The 17701-nt window shown below is 49.4% G+C and overlaps 1 protein-coding gene across 1 annotated transcript; it reads right to left on the minus strand.

Moving 5' to 3' along the window:
* Positions 1 to 5338: 5338 nt before the first annotated feature.
* Positions 5339 to 14113, minus strand: SGTA (small glutamine rich tetratricopeptide repeat co-chaperone alpha). The gene is made up of 12 exons (XM_081896073.1): positions 13994 to 14113; positions 11877 to 12006; positions 11089 to 11192; positions 10762 to 10846; positions 10288 to 10387; positions 9881 to 9985; positions 9549 to 9687; positions 9096 to 9158; positions 8811 to 8848; positions 8484 to 8573; positions 7441 to 7568; positions 5339 to 6887 (listed from the first exon to the last, which is right to left on the minus strand). The coding sequence occupies exons 2-11, from the start codon at positions 11974 to 11976 to the stop codon at positions 7454 to 7456; spliced, it is 939 nt and encodes a 312-aa protein (XP_081752199.1). The 5' UTR covers positions 11977 to 12006; positions 13994 to 14113; the 3' UTR covers positions 5339 to 6887; positions 7441 to 7453.
* Positions 14114 to 17701: the final 3588 nt, after the last annotated feature.

Genomic DNA, 17701 nt, shown 5'->3' on the forward strand with positions numbered 1-17701 from the left:
CTCAGCTTCAGGATCTGTCCTTCCAGTGAGCACTCAGGGCTGATTTCCCTAAAAATGGAGAGGTTGGATCTTCTTACAGTCCATGGGACTCTCAAGAGTCTCCTCCAGCACCAGAATTCAAAAGCATCCATTCTTTGGCGATCAGCCTTCTTTATGCTCCAGCTCTCACATCCATACATCACTGCTGGGAAAACCAGAGCTTGAACTATATGGACCTTTGTTGGCAAGGTGATGTCTCTGCTTTTTAAGATGCTGTCTAGGTTTGTCATTGCCTTTCTCCCAAGAAGCAGACGTCTTTTAATTTCGTGACTGCTGTCACCATCTGCAGTGACAATAGGCAGTCTACCTCGGAATAATTTGAACAGATAAGAAATCAAGATGAGTCAGATATAAAAGAGGAGTGGGAATACTTGGCAAATATCTAAAGAAATATAACAATCAGATAAGCTTCCAGGTGGGGTTAGATATAGGAGCAGCAGTTAAAAATAAGCAGAAGAGGGATGGTAATTAAGGAGATGCAGCTAAACAAGGACTAAGTTAGAACCCACCCACCCCTGAGGGATGTGTGTGGAAGCCAAAGAGTGTAAGATAAACAATGACAATTGTATAATGGATGTATTAAAATGTGTAAAATGCATTTAAAATCACACACAGAAGTGGACAGGTTGGTGCTCCATGGCAGTGCACCTGCTTGGCATCCAGAAGGTTCCAGGTTCAATCCCAGGCAGCGTCTCCTGGCAGGGCTGCAAATCCCCTTTGCCTGACGCCCTGGAGAGCCACTGCTGCTGCCAGCCAGTGCTGACGACACCGAGCTGGATGGCTCAAGGGCCTCACTCTGTCCCAAACAGCACCCTGTGTTAGGGGGGCAGGGATGCAGCTCAGCAGGATCCGCACAAAGCTTATAGCTTTTCTACAACCTCCTATTCCTGGAGCCAGGTTAGAGAAAAGTTTGCCTAAAGCAAAGGAATGAACAGTCATTTCCAAATATTTTGAAAAAAGGTCACCCCAAAAGCAATAAAGCGATTTTTGCCTAGGGAACTGCATAATGTATTATGTCATATGCATAGCATGCATACAGCAAAAAAAAGAGATTGCAGATTTTCTAATACTAGTACAACATTTTGTACGTTGCACAACCCACTTTACTGCTTACAATCAAGCGAAGTTGCAGCTGGTCTTTGTTTCTGCTGCAGGAAGCAAAATGTTCCCACACCACTTTGCTTGCGCCTTCTGCGCACTGATCCCTTCTCGGGATCTGGAGGACGGATGGCTCCTGAGAGCCAGTGTGGTGTAGTGTTTAAGAGTGGTAGACTCATAATTTGGTGAACCGGGTTTGATTCCCCACTCCTCCACCTGCAGCTGCTGGGTGACCTTGGGCCAGTCACACTTCTCTGAAGTATCTCAGCCCCACTCACCTCACAGAGTGTTTGTTGTGGGGGAGGAAGGGAAAGGAGAATGTTAGCTGCTTTGAGACTCCTGAAGGGGAGTGATAAAGCGGGATATCAAATCCAAACTCCTCTTCTTCCTGCTTCCAGGGATTCTCCCAAACCCGCAAGGTTTTTTTTTTGCAAGGTTTCAACATTTCTGACAAGTTCTTGAAATGATTTTCATGGAGTAGTAATGTTACATAGTACAGTGATTCCAACTGTTCCTTTTGGGGTCCCTTTTTCAGTGCCTTTCAGAGAAAAGTTCTGATACAGGTTTTGTTTTTTTACAGGAGTACAAAAAGTTATAACGTAATCCACATACCCTGCTTGCAAAAAGGGTTGTGTCCTGGCAGCTTCCCCAAATGGGGCTGGGAAGGGGCAAGGTTCTCCTCCGATCCCTGCTTAATCCCCACCCCGACATCACTGCCAAACAAAGCCCCCATGAGGACTGGCACCTTTCTTTTCATTTAACGCAGGAATAGAGCCCAGGGCCCATCTGCAGCTTCCCCATGAAGGGCAAGGGAAGAGAGTGCCCAGGGGGCCACTGCCAGCCAGAGCAGGCAGCATCAGACAAGTTGGGGAGAAAGAAGCATTGATTGGGAGGTGGCCTGGGTTTGGACTAGATCAGTGTTTCCCAACCTTTTTTGGGCAAAGGCACACTTGTTTGATGAAAAAAATCTCGAGGCACACCACCATTACAGCCCCGTGACGTCAGCGCGCAGCGTCACGCCGGGAGGGATGCACGAAAGTGTAACTTTCAATTTTTTTTCCCTCCCCCTTGCCGGGGAACCTCCAAGCTTTGGGGGTGGGGGGGGAGGAGGCAGCAAAGCGAGGGACTGAGGGAAGAAGAGAAAGGGCTATTCCGCTCCAGTCACGGGAGGGGAATATGTACTGGCCCAACTGGTGTGCGGTCTTCGGAAAGCGGGGTGCGGGAAGGAAGCCTAGGCTCGGGGTCCACCGACCTCGGCGGAGAAAGGCAACAACCGGAGCCGATTACGAGCCGGCGCGTGCGTGCAGCGGCTGGCCTCAAGCTCGGGAAGCTGCGCGCGGCGATGTTGACGCGGGGCGCGCGAGAGCTTGGGGGGGGGGTGGGAGAGAGAGAGAAAGAGTTGGCAGCACCAGGCGCTGTTACTTATTGCGCTGCGGACGCTGCCAGCAACTGCGGTGGTTGTGCGGCGGCCGCCGCCGCAGAACGTCCTCGTCAGTCAGCTGAGCTGCCTGGCGGCGTAGGGAGCCGAGGGGCGGGGCTTCCTTTCTGAAGGAGCTGAGGGTGGGGGTCCTCCGGCGCCTTCGGTGAAACGGCGCTGGCCCAGAGCGCTTCTAGGAGGCTGCCTTTGTGCGCGACATAAAGCCCTCTTTCCCTCCCTCCAGCCCCGTGTCACATGTGAAAAAGGGGGCTGGATCCAGTGACGCAACTCGGAAAACTGTTAGGGAAGCCAGAGCAGGAAAGTGAGTGGGAGGCGGCGTCGCCGCTTTAACCCACGTTTCCTTTTTGAAAGAGAAACCAGTGTTTCCCAACCTTTTTTGGACTCGCTCGCGGCACACCAGGCAACATCTCGCGGCACACTAGTGTGCCGCGGAACACCGGTTGGGAAACACTGGACTAGATGACCCCGGGGTCACTTCCAGCTCTACAGAATGGTCAGTTTAGAGCTCCCAGTTTAGGGGCAGTCTATCTTGAAGCACCGGTTCCGGGGAAGCAGCAGCTCCTTCCTGCTCTCTCTCCAAACTGGGCTGTTCCCAGTTGAAACCAGGATGCGGAGCGAGGTGGAGCCGCCTCTGGCTCTGAGCCAGGTGTTCGCTGGATTTTTTAAAAGGGCTGTGTCAGAAGGGATTCCAAGAACCACCTAGTCCAACTTTTCTGTGGCTAAGAAAAGGACGATCCTTCCTCCCAGAAGGAAACGTGGCTTGCTCCTTTTCATGTATGCTGACTCGAACTTGCAGAGGGCTGGGCTGGAGGACCTCTGGGGTTCCCTCCCAACTTTGCAGCTGTCAGTTACTGCTCATTTTCCTTGTGACTTTTCTCTGCAACCTCCCCCCACACTGTCTCCTGCACCAAGTTGTGCTTTTAATATTTCATTGGGAGCTGCCCAGTGCAGCTGGGCCAACTCACTGTCTGGACACAGGAAGGCCAACTTGGAATTGTTCACGTGTTCAGCAGATTACTTTTAATTATGCTCATGTGCGTTTACCAGATGGCTGGTTTTTCATGTGTAATCAAAGAAGTTATAACTACATTCCCACAAATTTATCTGATGCTCAATGCTGCCTCAACAGACTGACATGGGTCCAGCGTAGTTGCTCAGTTTTAGAAAAGAATAGGCAAAGGTTATTACGCTCTCTTTAGGAATGTCTGCTAGACATCTTTCTGTGGTATAAGAACACATACATGAACTACGCTCACTTCAGGAATGTCTGCTAAGATCTTTATGTGATACAGAAACACATGCAGGCAGATTATGAGGACACAATGCCTCTCCTCTCTTAAGAATTCCTGTACATAAATAATAAATAAATAAATAAATGTGAGATGTAGGGATCAGATGGGATTACCATGAGGAATTATAAAATATACATCAAGCCATCGTGTCCACGATGAAAGCATTGTGTTGACTGGGTTTGATATATTGACGATAATTTCTGATTAAATCCCATAAGATTCTACATTCGTGCCCTTTTCATGCCCTTTTGACTCTACTGCCCATTTTTCTCTCCTCACATGTCACGTACACACAGCAGTTGCTTCGCCAGGCAGGCATCCCGGGCCATAAAGATAGTGGGCAAGTTTCTTTGATGCAGGATGTTAATCTTAGGGCCTGGAAATAGTTTCACAGGAAGGTGATAAAGATGCCTATCTCCTTGCCATCCTTCCATCCTCTCTTGTTTACTCCTGTTTGTGATCTCTGGAGTTTCTCTAGTCCTCTTTTATTTACTCTCAGATTATGTATGCATGCTCAGAGTAGTAGTCTTTGCAGGTTTTTTTTTAAAATATTTTTTATTAAGGATTTTCTTGTTTTACAGAAGTGTAGTGCCTCGTATTTTTTCTTCTTCTTCCACGTAGCGTTTTTACAAATCTGTTTCATTTGTTGAGGCATTAGGGGGAGAAGAAAAAAGAAAGAAAAAAGACAGGGGGTGGAGAGAGGGAAGATGGATGGGGGTGGGGTCGGGTGGCGATGTTTCTATTATGCTTAATGTATGTAGAGTTTGGTGTCAGCGTTGCTTGTGTTGTTCACTTGTGTTCCTTTGGTGGTGAGAGAGGTTGGGGTTGGCCTAGGGTGTGATTGTTTGCTTGTGATTGGCTGTGGTGATCTTTGTTTTCGTGTGTGAGTGAGGTGGGTGGGTGTTTTGGATCAGGTTAGCCATATTGATTTGTATGCTGTTGGTGGATTATTGTCATTGTCCTGTTGGGCTGTGTATGTGATAAAGGGGAGCCATACCGGGGTGAAGGTGTCTTCTTCTGTTTGTCCCCATGTCAGTTTCAGTTTATTAGTTAATTTTTCTAGTAGGGCTGTTTCCCATACTATTTGGAACCAACTTTTCCCCCAGGTGGGGTTTGTGGAAATGCTCAGAAGAAATCTGATTGATTCTTACGAACACTCTGTAAAAAGTTCTTTTGTGAATAAAAACTACCTGGGCCAGGGGCTGCACGGCGGACAAGCACAGAGAGACACAATTATACACCCCCTTCCCAGAGTCTTGCTGGTTCAAGCCTCTGTGTGTATTCTTATTAATCAGGGTTCAATCCTTCCTTTACTTTGCGAACGCAACAAGAACAGTTTCAGGTTAAGTACGGAACCTCCGGAACGAATTAAATACTTAACCTGAGGTACCGCTGTAATTAATTATCATTATTATTATTAATACCGTTTTAGGTAAGACAGGGGCCAATCGAGAGCGGGACAACAGCAAGCAACAGTGTCCAAAGGATTTTATTTTCTACGTTAAAAAAAGGAAAACGGAAACAGTGCCAATTTCTTTAATAATAATAGTAATTTTTTAAAAAAAACATTTTGAAGGAATCCAAAGAAAAGCTCTTAGGGGGTGGCGGGGGGGGAGGTCTCCGAACCCCTTTCCCCCTTTTAACCCCCCAGGGATCATTTATTCCCAACAAGGCATCTCAAAAATTGTCAATGCCCCCTTTTTTGAGCACCCCCTTCTCCAGATGTGGGGTACCAAGGAGGTGGGATAGAACGGCAAGCTTCTGAGTGCCCATTTGCCCCCACCCCTAATCCTGAAGAGGGTCTGCGGAAGGCGGGTTGCAGGCTGGGCAAACCAGGAGCAGAAAAGTGGGGTTGGGGTGTTGCTAGAGACCCCCAACTGGAAGAGGAAGCCCTGACCTGGCCTTGCAGTGGGGAGAGGAAGAGAGGGCCCTCTTTTCTGCTGAGCCACTCATCTTTAGAAATCAGACCCTGTTTCTAGAAATGCAGCTTGGGGGTGCACATCTATTTGAATTGGGGGCGGGAGGCAGGAAGCTTGTCTGTCCATCTATCCCAGAGACCTTGTAAAATATTGAGGGCAATCCCCCCCTTGCAAAGCAACTTTCTTGGCACCGGATTCATGGCGACCCTCCGTGGGGCAGGTGGGGGTGCTCGAGGGCGACGCCCCGGGGGCATTCACACACCCTTCCTACACTAAAGCCAACTCAGCCCACCCCCCCAAGACAAATTTCCTTTTGCTAAGCTCACAAACATGCAAGAACCCCCCCAAATCCCCCTCCCAATATTTGAATTAAAAACCTTCTGGAAGCCAAAAGGGGGGAGAGACGTTGCTAACCTGTGCTCCCTCCGCAAAGAGATCTACGCATATCGCCATGATCTTTTAAGAAAGAGAGGAAACAAAGAATATCCTATTTTTCACCTTAGCTGCAATTTCCCAAAGTCATGGCCCCACCCACCCTGCAAAACACACATGATCCCATGCAAAAATCCCTCCCCCCCCCCCCCGGTTTTTGCACTGCGCTAGAGATGCCAGACGAAGGCACCAGAGAAGAGCCTGGCAAAGGGAGAAAGAAACAGAGACAACAACCCAGGGAGGTGGACACAGAAATCCATTTTTTTTGGGGGGGTTGGGGTTTTTTTTGCAAAAATAAAGAGAGAGAGAGGGTTTGCTGCCCCCCCACCCCCAGAGAAGGCCGTGGTTCTGGAGTGAGGTTCTTCCCTGGAAACGTAGCATCTCCCCGGGAGAAAATGGGATTTAAAAACTGCCGCACCAGTCGTGGATCTTCCCGGGGGTCTCAAGGGGGGCAGGAGGAAGAAGAGGAGGAAGGGGAGACTGCTGGGGTGGGAGGGGCTGCCTCTCTAACATGCAGGTTGGGGGGTCCCCCCAACCCCCCCCATTCCTGCTCCCCCCCCCCGCACTCCATGAGCAGGAGAAACAGCAACACAAACATGGCTTTTCCAGTTTCAAATCTTCTTTCCTGTCCAGCCAAGGAAGGAGGTCATCTTCCGACAAAGGGCACCCCTGGAAGGAAAACAGGTGGTTTTGTTCTTTAAAAAGGGACATGCCCCATAGAACCGAAGAATCCGGATAGACTGCCTCTGGAGCTGGAGGCTCCACATGTACAGGAACGGAGCCCAGGCTGTTGGTTCAGGCCCCAAGGGGATCCATCCAGCCCAGCTTTCTGTCCTTGGAGTGGCCAGGCTTCCCAGCCTTTGGATCAGGCCAGAAGGGGCTCATCTGGCCAGGCTTCCTGTCCTTGCAGGAGTCTGGATAGACTGCCCCTGCACCTGGAGGCTCCACAGTAAGAACCTGCGTGCCGCATCAGGCGCAAGGGGGTGCATCCAGCCCAGCCTCCTGTCCCCACACTGGGCAAACGCTCCATAGGACCTAGGAGCCCAGGTAGACTGCCTCTGGAGCTGGAGCCTCCACAAGAAGCCCAGCGGCTGCTGCCACATCAGGCTGTCTGCTCCTGCGTCTGATCATTTTCCGGGAACACCAGAGACCATCTCACCCTGCGACAGCTAGCACGTCAGCCCCCCCCCCCGGAGCCCCGCACAAGGTCCCCGGCACACACCTTCCGACCCGCCTCATTCCTGCTGCTCCTCGTTGCTGGCACTGGGCGTCCGGCTGCGGATCTGGCTGCGCAACTGCTCAATGAGTTCCGGGTTCTGCTGCTGCATCTGCTGCGCAAATTGCTGGCCCCTGCAGAGGGAGAGAGGCACGTCAGGGAGGGCCCCTGGTCAGGATGCCGGGCATCTTCCCGCTGCAAAATGCGCCGGAATATCCAGGCAATCTGTTCAATTTAATAAATTCATACCGGCCACCTGTCCCGGGGTCTTCGAAAGATTTAATAACCTCAATAAATCCATAGACAGGAGACTCTGCGCAACTTGAATTCCCTACTGAAGGGTAAAGAGTTCATACCACAAACGCGGGCAGAGACTCTGCAATATTGTGGCTTGAATTCGGAGACACCACCTGCCAAAATATTTAAATGGCAAGCATGTATTTGTGGTCAAATTATTGCAGGTTCATCTGATAAAAATCGATTGAAAAAGAAAAGGGGAGAGAGGAGCAGCAGTTCTCCAAGGGTGGCAGGAAGGTTCAGGGGCAACCCAAGAAAAAAATTTTATTTTATTTTATTGACTTATATACCACCCTTCTTCATAAGATCTCAAAGCATTTCCCATTCAAACATTTCAGTCCAGGGAACTACCAAAATTATGTTTTCATTTGCAGAATATGGATGGATATCTTTTCAAAATTAAGACATCTTCACTGTTTTCCCCAATGCATACCTTACCAATAAAAAAGACTGGTTGGTGCAAGCAAGTTTTTGTTCTGCAAATGCGGCCCGGAGAAAAAAGTTTGGGCATGGGACTGGGACCTGGGAGAGACCAGGGTTCAGATCCCACCGCTTGGACTCGGGGGGCAGCCGCTACCTCTCCGCCTAACCAACCTCGCAGGGTTGCTGTGAGGGGGATTAAATGAGGAGGGAGGGAGAACCAGCTGGAGATCCTTGAGAGGAAAAGCAGGGAGGCAGGTGCAAGGCTGCTGGCCAGCTGCTGTTGCTCAGAGCCGGGAGGGGAGAGACCCCCCCCAGGTCTTTCTACTCACGCTTGGATAAGGCTGGCGAGGTCATTGGGGGATGCGCCCGCTCCCGGCGCTGCCATGGGGTTGGTGCCACCCGAGATCATCCCAGACATCCTTCCAGCAAAGCGGGCAGGAGAAAAGAAAAGAGGTCATTGTCACAGGTTGTGAGAGTCGGAAGGGTTCCCCCAAAGGGAGCGCAGCAATCCTCGGAGACTCTTCTGAATGGCAAGTTGGCTCTCCTTCCAGCAATTCTGAAATCTGCAGGGAGCCTGCCATTTGGGGGTGTCAGAAGAAGCTTTAAAAAAAGACCCCCCACTCCTTCCCTAAAAATCAGGTGTTTCCCATACTTACAATTGCTGTACCTGCGGATTGTTCATCAGGTTTGATGCCTGTTTTATTTTTTTTTTAAAGGAGAAAAGTGGAGGGGAGAGAAAGAGAGAGTGGTTGGGGAGTCTTCTTTTTACTATTAAATTTTTATTATGAATTCTGACTTTTTTTCTATTGCAGTTTTATGTTTTGAAGTGCCCTGAGATCTATGGTTAGAGGGCAGCATACAAATTTTAACAACAACAACAACGAGATCCTTATTCCTCCAATAAATCAAAACACCAGCTCAGGAAGCAGGGCTAGACTCACCATGCTCATGAACCCGGGGTTGTTGAGCAAGCCGGCTAAGTCGAAGCCTCCAGCACCTCCTGTCTGAAAGGCAAACAGAACCGTAGAGTCAGAAGGGACTGCCAAGGATCATCTAGTCCAGCCCCCGGCAAAGCAGGAACCTTTTGCTCAGTGTAAGAGCAAATGGAGGATTTACACACCACTATTTCCTCCTAGGAGCTGAAGGTGGTGTGCAAAGTTCTCCCCCTCGGTTGACATCCTTGCCATGACCCTGCAAGGCAGGTGAGTCTGAGAGGTGGCGATTTGCACCCTGGTCACAGCCACCCTGCAAGGGAGGTCAGACCAAGAGAGGCAGTGGCTGGCCCCCTAGGTCACCTGGAGGATCTATGAAAGGGGGGGGGGTGAACACCAGTCCCTCGTGGGTCCTGGCCCAGGTGTTCTAACCACTGCACCACTGCTGCCTCTCCTTCTCACCGGGCTTGGAGCCTCCTTCATTTTCTGCTCCGTGACTTTGAGGTTGGACTTGTACGTCTCGTTATCTGGGTCAAGCTCCAGAGCTTTTCTGTAGTAGACAACGGCGTCCGAGAGTTTGTTCAGGCTCGACAGGGCTAAGCTGGGAGCAGGAAGCAGAGAGAGAGAGAGAGACCGAGGTTGCCTGACCGAGAAGGAGCACCCTGAGGTCCAAAAGCCGTTCCCTGGCTTTTCCCTTACAGGCCACATCCTGGGTCCTCCACTTAGGCTGGAGGGGCCAGTGGGGAGGGGTAATTACCTCTCCCGCCCTGCCTTCCACCCCCCAAGATGCTCACCCCATCCTGCCATAGGCCTTGCTGTATTTGGGGTCGATGTGAATGGCTCGCTCGCAGTCCCGGACGGCCCCGGTGTAGTTCCCCAGCTTGCTGTAAGCGGCAGCCCTGCGGAGGAGAGAAAGAAAGATGCTCAGCGCTCACCAAATGAGCGCTCATCCTAGAATCGTGGCGTTGCAGGGGACCCTGAGGGCCATCTAGCCCAACTCCCTGCTGTCCCATGCGGAAATCGAACCCGCAACCTTGGCATTCTCAGCACCACACTCTAAGCAATGGAGCCCTCCAGGCTGACAGGAAGGGGGAATGTAGAGAGAAACAAACATACAGAGAACATCACACACACACACACACACACACCCCTACAAAAGTGGAGAAAGAGAGAAAGATCTGCCCATCCCCCACCAGCTCACCGATTGCAATAGTAAACTGCATTGGATGGATTCAGCTCAATGGCTTTTCCATAGAAGGAGACGGCACTTTCAAAGTTTTCCGCCTTCATCTGCTCATTTCCTATTGAGAAGGGAACAAGGAAATGCTAGAGTTGGAAGGGACCCCGAGGGTCATCCAGCCCAACCCCCTGCAAGGCAGGAATCTCCGCTAAAGCATCCAGAGCACCACTATCGATGCTTGTTTTTCTAGAAAAAGAGGTGCTGGAGCTCACGATGAAGTAGTTTCAGTAAGTGCCACACTTTTTAACCAAAAGAAAGAGGTGCAGTACTGCAGATCCTTGAGAACCGCCTGGAAAAAAGCACTGAGGATGAGGGCGATGATCCCTGGCAGGCCCTCAGCTGCGGGGCTCCCTCCCCACGGAGACGCGCCTGGCCCCCTCGCTGTGCAGCAGCCTGGCTGGAGCTGGCATGGAGTGCCCAGAGGGAGGGTCTCACCTTCGGCCTTCAGCCTTTCTGCCTCTGCAGCCTCTTCTTCTGAGGGGGTGACTGGCTCTGAGGGGGGTGGGCTTGGCTGTGGCTCCTGAGGCACACCAGGGCAGAAAGAGAAAAGAAAGTCAGAGCTCAGGAGGTGCCTGCCCAAAGGACTCTTCTTGGGGCAGGCAGGATCACCAGGAGGGTCCCCCAGTGCTCATCCAATCCAACCCAGTCATGCTGTCACTACAGACTACCTGCTCCCCCCACCCAGTCTCCCCCCACTCTGCCAGCAACACCGCCTGCAAAGACACCACCTTCTCCCCTCGTCATGCTCCCACAAACACCTACTTTTGCTGCAGCAGCTTCAAAAATCTCCGGCAGGGTCTGGGACAAGGCGAGGCTGCGGTCGTCCGTGGAGACACCAAACGCTGTCTCGAGGCACTGGATGGCAACTGCAGGAGAGACAAGGGCCCAGTTAACCCTGCTCCCCTCATTTACAGCTCCACAGGGAGGCGGGGGGGGGGGTCATTGGCAGGACACGTTTCTGGCATGCAGAAGGGCCCAGGGTGGCAGAGACACTCAGCTTCCAATCTCAAACGTCTGTGCCTACTCAGCAAAGACAAGCCTGGATGGGGCAACCAAGCCAGATGGGCAGGGTATAAATAATAAAATTATGATGATGATTATTATTAATCACATTTGCATCCCGCCCTGCAAAACAGTCCACTTTTAAGGAAGCAGTGGTGCCGCGTTGTGTGTTTTAATGGATTAGATCGATCGAGAGCTACATAGATGTAGTTTCAATTTCAACGATGTTTGATCACTTTTTAATTTGTTTATTTGTTGAAAGCTGCCCAGGGTGGCTGGGGTAACCGAGTCAGATGGGTGGCATATAAATAATAAATTTGTTGTTGTTGTTTTCCTTTGTTTTTAGCAGTTTCTGTTTTATTTGCAAGCTGCCTTGTGTCCTGTCGTAGCAAAAGGCAGGATATAAATTATTATTATTATTTTTAAGAGTCAAATGTTGGGCGAGAAGGTTGGGCCAAAGGGGCCCCCGAGGCCTAAACAGGAAAACATAGAATCAAAAAGAGCTTTTTCCAGCTCCTGTTTCCCCGTCCTCCGCCCCCCCCCCCCACCTTCCAGGCTCTCCTGGGCATCGGGTGAGAGTCCGCCATGATGCAGCTGGTCCTGGAGGAACTGGATGATGGAGAAAGCCAGGCGCCTCTTCTCGGCCATGCTGGGGCTCCAGGGAACTCCTCTCGGTGGCTGGAAAAGAACAGCAGCACACAAAGGGTTAACGGTCAGCATTCAAAATCTGCCAGGTCCAACTGGGGCCACAGGGAGATCTCTGGGCACCAGGTTGGGAGATGGGCATCTCCGTCTGGCTGGCCCTAAGCGGTTCAGCAGAAGAGCTCATTTCTATCCCAAGGAGTCCATGGTTCACCCCCTCCTCTGTTAATCCCTACAATGACCCTGCGAAGGAGGCGAAGAGGTTGTGACTGACTCCAAGGTCACCCAGCGAGCTTCATGACAGAGTGCAGATTCGAACTCTGATCTCCCAGGTCCCCGTCCGACATTCTCACCATTACACCCTCACTGGCTTGCCAGAGCACTTCTGCAAGTAAATAAATACAGTGGTACCTCAAGTTACAGATGCTTCAGGTTACAGACTCCACTAACCCAGAAATAGTACCTCGGGTTAAGAACTTTGCTTCAGGATGAAAACAGAAATTGTGTGGCAGCAGCGGGAGGCCCCATTAGCTAAAGTGGTACCTCAGGTTAAGAACAGTTTCAGGTTAAGAACAGACCTCCGGAACGAATTATGTTTGTGACCCGAAGTGTTTGTAACCCAAAGTACCACTGTATGGGGAAGGCCAAATGTCACTTAGAGAAGGTCCTGAAATATTCTCCTTGAAGCTGACAAAAACCAGGACATCATTGGATTTCCTTCTACGCCTTGGCGGAAGGTTTGTCTGTTTGCACTGGGATACCTCTTTGGAAATCATCTCCAGATTCTGCAGGGCAGCTCCCCAAATCAAGGAGCAAGTTGTACCTCTGGGCTTGGATCCCGTCAGGTGACATTTTGGATCAAGACTCGGGACTGCACCACTCTAAAACACACTGATTTCAAAACAGTGCTGATTTTTAACCGCTGGTGCAAAGACTGAGCTGATTTTAAGCCACTGATTCCAAAACTGCACTTATTTTAAAGCCCCCTGATTTTGAGTACTGATTCCAGAACCATGCTGCTTTTAATAACAACAATAATAATAATTCATTTTTTTACCATGCCCATCTGGCTGGGCGTCCCCAGCCACTCTGCGGAAATCAATTTCGAAGTGCACTAATTTTAACCACTGACTCCAAAACCACCACACTTTTTAAAAAGTGATTCCAAAGTGCGCTGATTTCACCACCGATTTCAAAACTGCCCTGATTTTTGCTTGTTTGTTTCTCAGAATTGCTGAGGCCATATCATCTATCCTTCTGCTCCCTGCTCCAGTCTAGGGAGAGGGTCTTGCCTGGAGCGTCTCCCCCACCCCAAACCCCCTCCAGCCCATGGGTGGTGCTGCATCAATAAAACCAGCCATGCTGGTGCCCCGCTCCCCAGAAGCCAGAGAGACCCTCCTCACAAGGGAAGGGGTCTGCACGGGGGTCCCTCCAACACCTCGACCTTCTCGGATGGGCAACCAAAAAGGCAGGCTTTGCAGCCCAGCCCCCCTGTCTCGTGGGATTTGGGGGGGCTTTTGTTGAAGGAAGAAACACAGCATAAAGTGAAACAGTGAAAACTGGGACCTCATGGTTTCTCACAGGGGGTTCGGCTGGACAGGCATGCATCCAACAGGCACGTCCTTCTCTCCCCCCCCCATGTACCACGTGGAGATGCAGGCATGGAAAGGGCTGCACCTGCTGGACTTCTGCCTGTTCTGCCCCCCCCATTATGTTCTGGGGAAGGGGAAAGGATGCCCCCCTCCTCGCCCCAACTCTTTCTCCGGGGAGAGGGAGGAACTCAACAGGTACAGCCCCGGACACAGAGAAAGAGACCCCCGCCTTCCCCTCTCAAGGACCCGGCTGCCTCCAGGGCGGAGGAGGAGGAGGAGGAGGAGGAGGAGGAGGGGCAGCTCCCCACTTGCTTCGAGGCAGAAACCCAACCGGTACAGCACCCTGGCCACCAACCCCCCAAGCCTCAGGGCGCCCCTTCCCCTGGGAACAAAGGGGGCCCCGGGACCCCCGCCCGCCCCCCCCCACTCACCAGCCCTCCGTCGCCCCCAGCAGCGCAGGAGCCAGCGAGTCTGCCTCCCCCGGGTGCGCATGCGCGGATGGGTCCCCTTCCCTTGTTCTCCGGCCTCCCGGCCCAACTGCGCAGGCGTAGCTTAGAAAGGACTGCGCCTGCGCTCTGGAGCAGCTTCCGCCAGTCGCCGACGCCCAACTCTCAGTTCCGCCGGGCAAAGCGCTCATGAAAGCGCATGCGCAACGAGGCCCCTCGCGCGCGCGAGTGACGTAACTGACTCTCTCATCTCCAGCGCATTGCATTCCAGAGATAGATGAGAACTCTAGAGTGACACAACTCCTTTGCTGCATAGGGCGTTTTCGGGTTCACAGTGGAGAAATTCTCCTCCTCCTCCGAAGAGAGTACTGGGAGTTATAGCTCGGTGAGGGGCGAACTACGGTTCCCATGATTCTTTGGGGCGTCGGGGGTGTACTTTAAATGCATGCTGTATGTATACACCGGTCTTGCTAGCTAGGGATGATGGGAGTTGTAGTCCCAAAACAGCTGGAGACCCAAGTTTGTTAAGTTTGGGAAAGTGTGTCGAAGTCCCGCTGAACACTTTCTTCAGACTGGACACACCTCGGACTGCAGTGTTGTGGTTTTTCAGGGTTATTATATTTTTTAGAAAACATCCCAGGGCAGCTCAGTAAAAAGGAGCTCAAGCTGTGAGTTACAAGAGACTTGCTACGTTGTCCAATGTTTGCAGAAGACCAGGCTGAATCTGGAAAGCTGGCACACAACGGCCCTGCAGTGTTGCCCAGTGTAGTTGTCATAAGCGTGTTGCGAACCTACAGCTGACCTAAGACTAGCAGCAAGCGCTACCAAGTGGGCAGCATCTGAGAGAAAGTGGCTTGTGCAACAACCTTGCGAGGCAGAACGCAGCTACTCTTCTTCTTCTTCTTCGACGATCCCTCATAGCTGAGTAAGATTATCTTCCATAAACATGGTTTTAACGGGGGCGCTGCCTGAGGGGGCAGGGTGCCCAGTGCAGGGGGAGGGGACAGCCGCAATGGCACCCCGCCGGGATTGCGCTGCCGGGGGCGGTGCGCTCCCCCCTTCCTCCACCAGTGCTTCCGGGCAGGAGTTGATCATGGTGAGGGTTTGCCACGGGTGCCTTCCTCTTAACATGTTTCTCCCTTTTGTCCTGAGTTTAGTGTCTTCAAAGTCCATGACACCTTTGGGAAAGGCTGTTCTTCAATTGGAGCTCTCACAGGCCGATGTTTCTCAATCATCCATGCTTATACTGCATTATTTGCCTTGAGAGAGTCTTTAAACCTGTTTTGTTGACCACCAGCATTACGCTTTCCCTTTTAAGTTCAGAATAGTGTAGTTGATTTGGAAGACGATCATCAGGCATCTGCACAACATGACCAGTCCAACGAAGTTGATGTTGAAGAATCATTGCTTCAACTCTGGTCATCTTTGCTTCTTCCAATACACTGGTATTAGTTCGCCTGTCTTCCCAAGTGATTTGTACAATTTTTCGGAGACACTGTTGATGGAATCTTTCTTTTCTTTTCTTTTTAAAATAATTTTAAAGAATTTTCAGCATAACAAATTATCAAAACATATCGTCTTCATTTCCCCCCATTGTTTCCCTCCACGCTCCCCAAGAAGAACCCTCCCTCCTCTCCCCCCAAAGACGTCCCTCAGCTCCTCTCTCTGATTTTTCAACATGTTATTCTCTGCATATTGTAAAAATTGTAAAGATCCTTAAGTTATCTATCTATTATGTTAATAATCAATAAATTCGTGTATGTTTAGTCAAAACCTGCCAAGGAGTCCAATTCATTTTGTTGTTTTTTTAAGTGGTTTGTAAAAAGTTCCCATTCTTCTTTAAAGTCACAGTTGTCCTTGTCTCACAGTTTTTATGCCAATTTCACCAATTCTGCATAATCTATCAATTTCTCTTGCCACTGTTCTTTTGTCGGGATTTCCTCATTCTTCCATCCTTGTGCTATTAAGTTCAATATTTTCCTTGACAGGTCTTTCCCTACAATCGCTAACAAAAATGCTTCTGGGTTTTTTTACAAATGTTAATTTAAACATTTTCTTCAACTCATTATATATCATTTCCATTTTTTTTTTATTTCTCTACATTCCCACCACATATGTTAAAAACTCCCTTCTTTTTCTTTACACTTCCAGCATACGTTTGATCCGGTTTTGTACATTCTTGCAATCTGTACTGGTGTTATAGAGAGCCAGTGTGGTGTAGTGGTTAAGAGCGGTAGATCTGTAATCTGGTGAACCGGGTTCGCATCTCTGCTCCTCCACATGCAGCTGCTGGGTGACTTCTTTGAAGTCTCTCAGCCCCACTCACCTCACAGTGTTTGTTGTGGGGGAGGAAGGAAAAGGGGAATGTCAGCCGCTTTGAGACTCCTTCGCATAGTGATAAAGCGGGATATCAAATCCAAACTCTTCTTCTTCTTCCTCTTCTTCTATACTATCTATACATGTTTTTCATATAATTTTCTTTCAAAAGAGAACAGTCTGTAAATTTTAATTCTATTCTCCACAATTTTTCCCAATCTTCAAATTGTATGTTATGTCCTATATCTTGTGCCCAAATGACCTATTTTACCTCCTCATCTTTTGTTTCCCATTCTAGCAGAATAATATATGCACCCTTCAGCAACTTCACTTTCCCTTCTATAATTTCCTTTTGAAATCTAGAAGTAGTATAACTATATCCTTTCTTATTGTCTTCTTTGTATATCTTGCGTAGTTGCCTGTAATGTAACAAACTCTGAAAATGATCTTTTATTTCCTCATACTCTTTTAGCTTCCATTTTCCTTCTTGGTCCTTTAGTAAGTCACTGTATGTAAGCCACTTTCCTTTTTTACCAAGTGGCTTGAGCAGCCAAGCTTAAAGTGGTGAAAGCCACCAGGGTGTCTTCTGTTCTATCTTTTTATCTCTCCCAAACCCTCATTAATGATTTCCTAATTATTTGATTATAAAATCCTTTATGTACTTTTCCTTTCCCATACCATATATATGCATGCCATCAGAATCTATTGTCATGACCTTCCAAATCCAATGCTCCTTGATTTTCCAGTTTTATCCAGTCCCTAATCCATACCAAACATGCAGCCTCATAATACAATTTAAGGTTTGGGAGGGCAAAACTGCCTCTTTTCTTTTATATCTGTAAGTAACTTATGCTTTATCCTTGGCCTTTTGCTGCCCCCCCCGATAAACTTTGAAATTTCCTTCTGCCATTTTTTAAGGCAATCATCTTTCACCATTACTGGGAGTGACTGGAAATGAAATAGCATTTTTGGCAAAACATTCATTTTTACCGCTGCTATTTTTCCTAGCAGGGAAAGGTTCATTCTGCTCCATATTTCTAAATTTCTTTTTATCTCGAGCCACACTTTTTCATAATTGTCTTTGTAGATATTTTTGTTTCTTGATGTCAACCATATCCCTAAATATTTGACCTTTTTATGAACTTTTATCTCGATACTTTGCTCCAACTCTTTTTTCTCTTCTTCCTTCAGATTTTTAACTAATAATATAGTTTTATTCCTATTTAATTTAAATCCTGCCACTTCCCCAAATTTCTGAATCTTTTCTATGACTCTAAGGAGAGAACTGTTGATGGAATCTTTCCAGGAGTTGGAGATGGCGTTTATAAGTGGTCCATGTTACTATGAAAGGCTTGGAGATGGAGCGGATTTCCAGCC

This window comes from Podarcis melisellensis (assembly GCF_964234715.1).
Source record: "Podarcis melisellensis genome assembly, chromosome: 18".
NCBI classification, from domain to species: Eukaryota; Metazoa; Chordata; class Lepidosauria; order Squamata; family Lacertidae; genus Podarcis; species Podarcis melisellensis.

Bases quoted from the DNA above. Each gene is read 5' to 3' on its own strand.
- SGTA (XM_081896073.1), bottom strand. From the start codon at position 11,976: ATGGCCGAGAAGAGGCGCCTGGCTTTCTCCATCATCCAGTTCCTCCAG. The intron at 10,388-10,761 runs GTGAGACCCTCC...CCTTCTCAATAG, and splicing joins AGAAAGGCTGAAGGCCGAAG to GAAATGAGCAGATGAAGGCG. The intron at 9,986-10,287 runs GTGAGCTGGTGG...TCTCCTCCGCAG, and splicing joins GCAGTTTACTATTGCAATCG to GGCTGCCGCTTACAGCAAGC.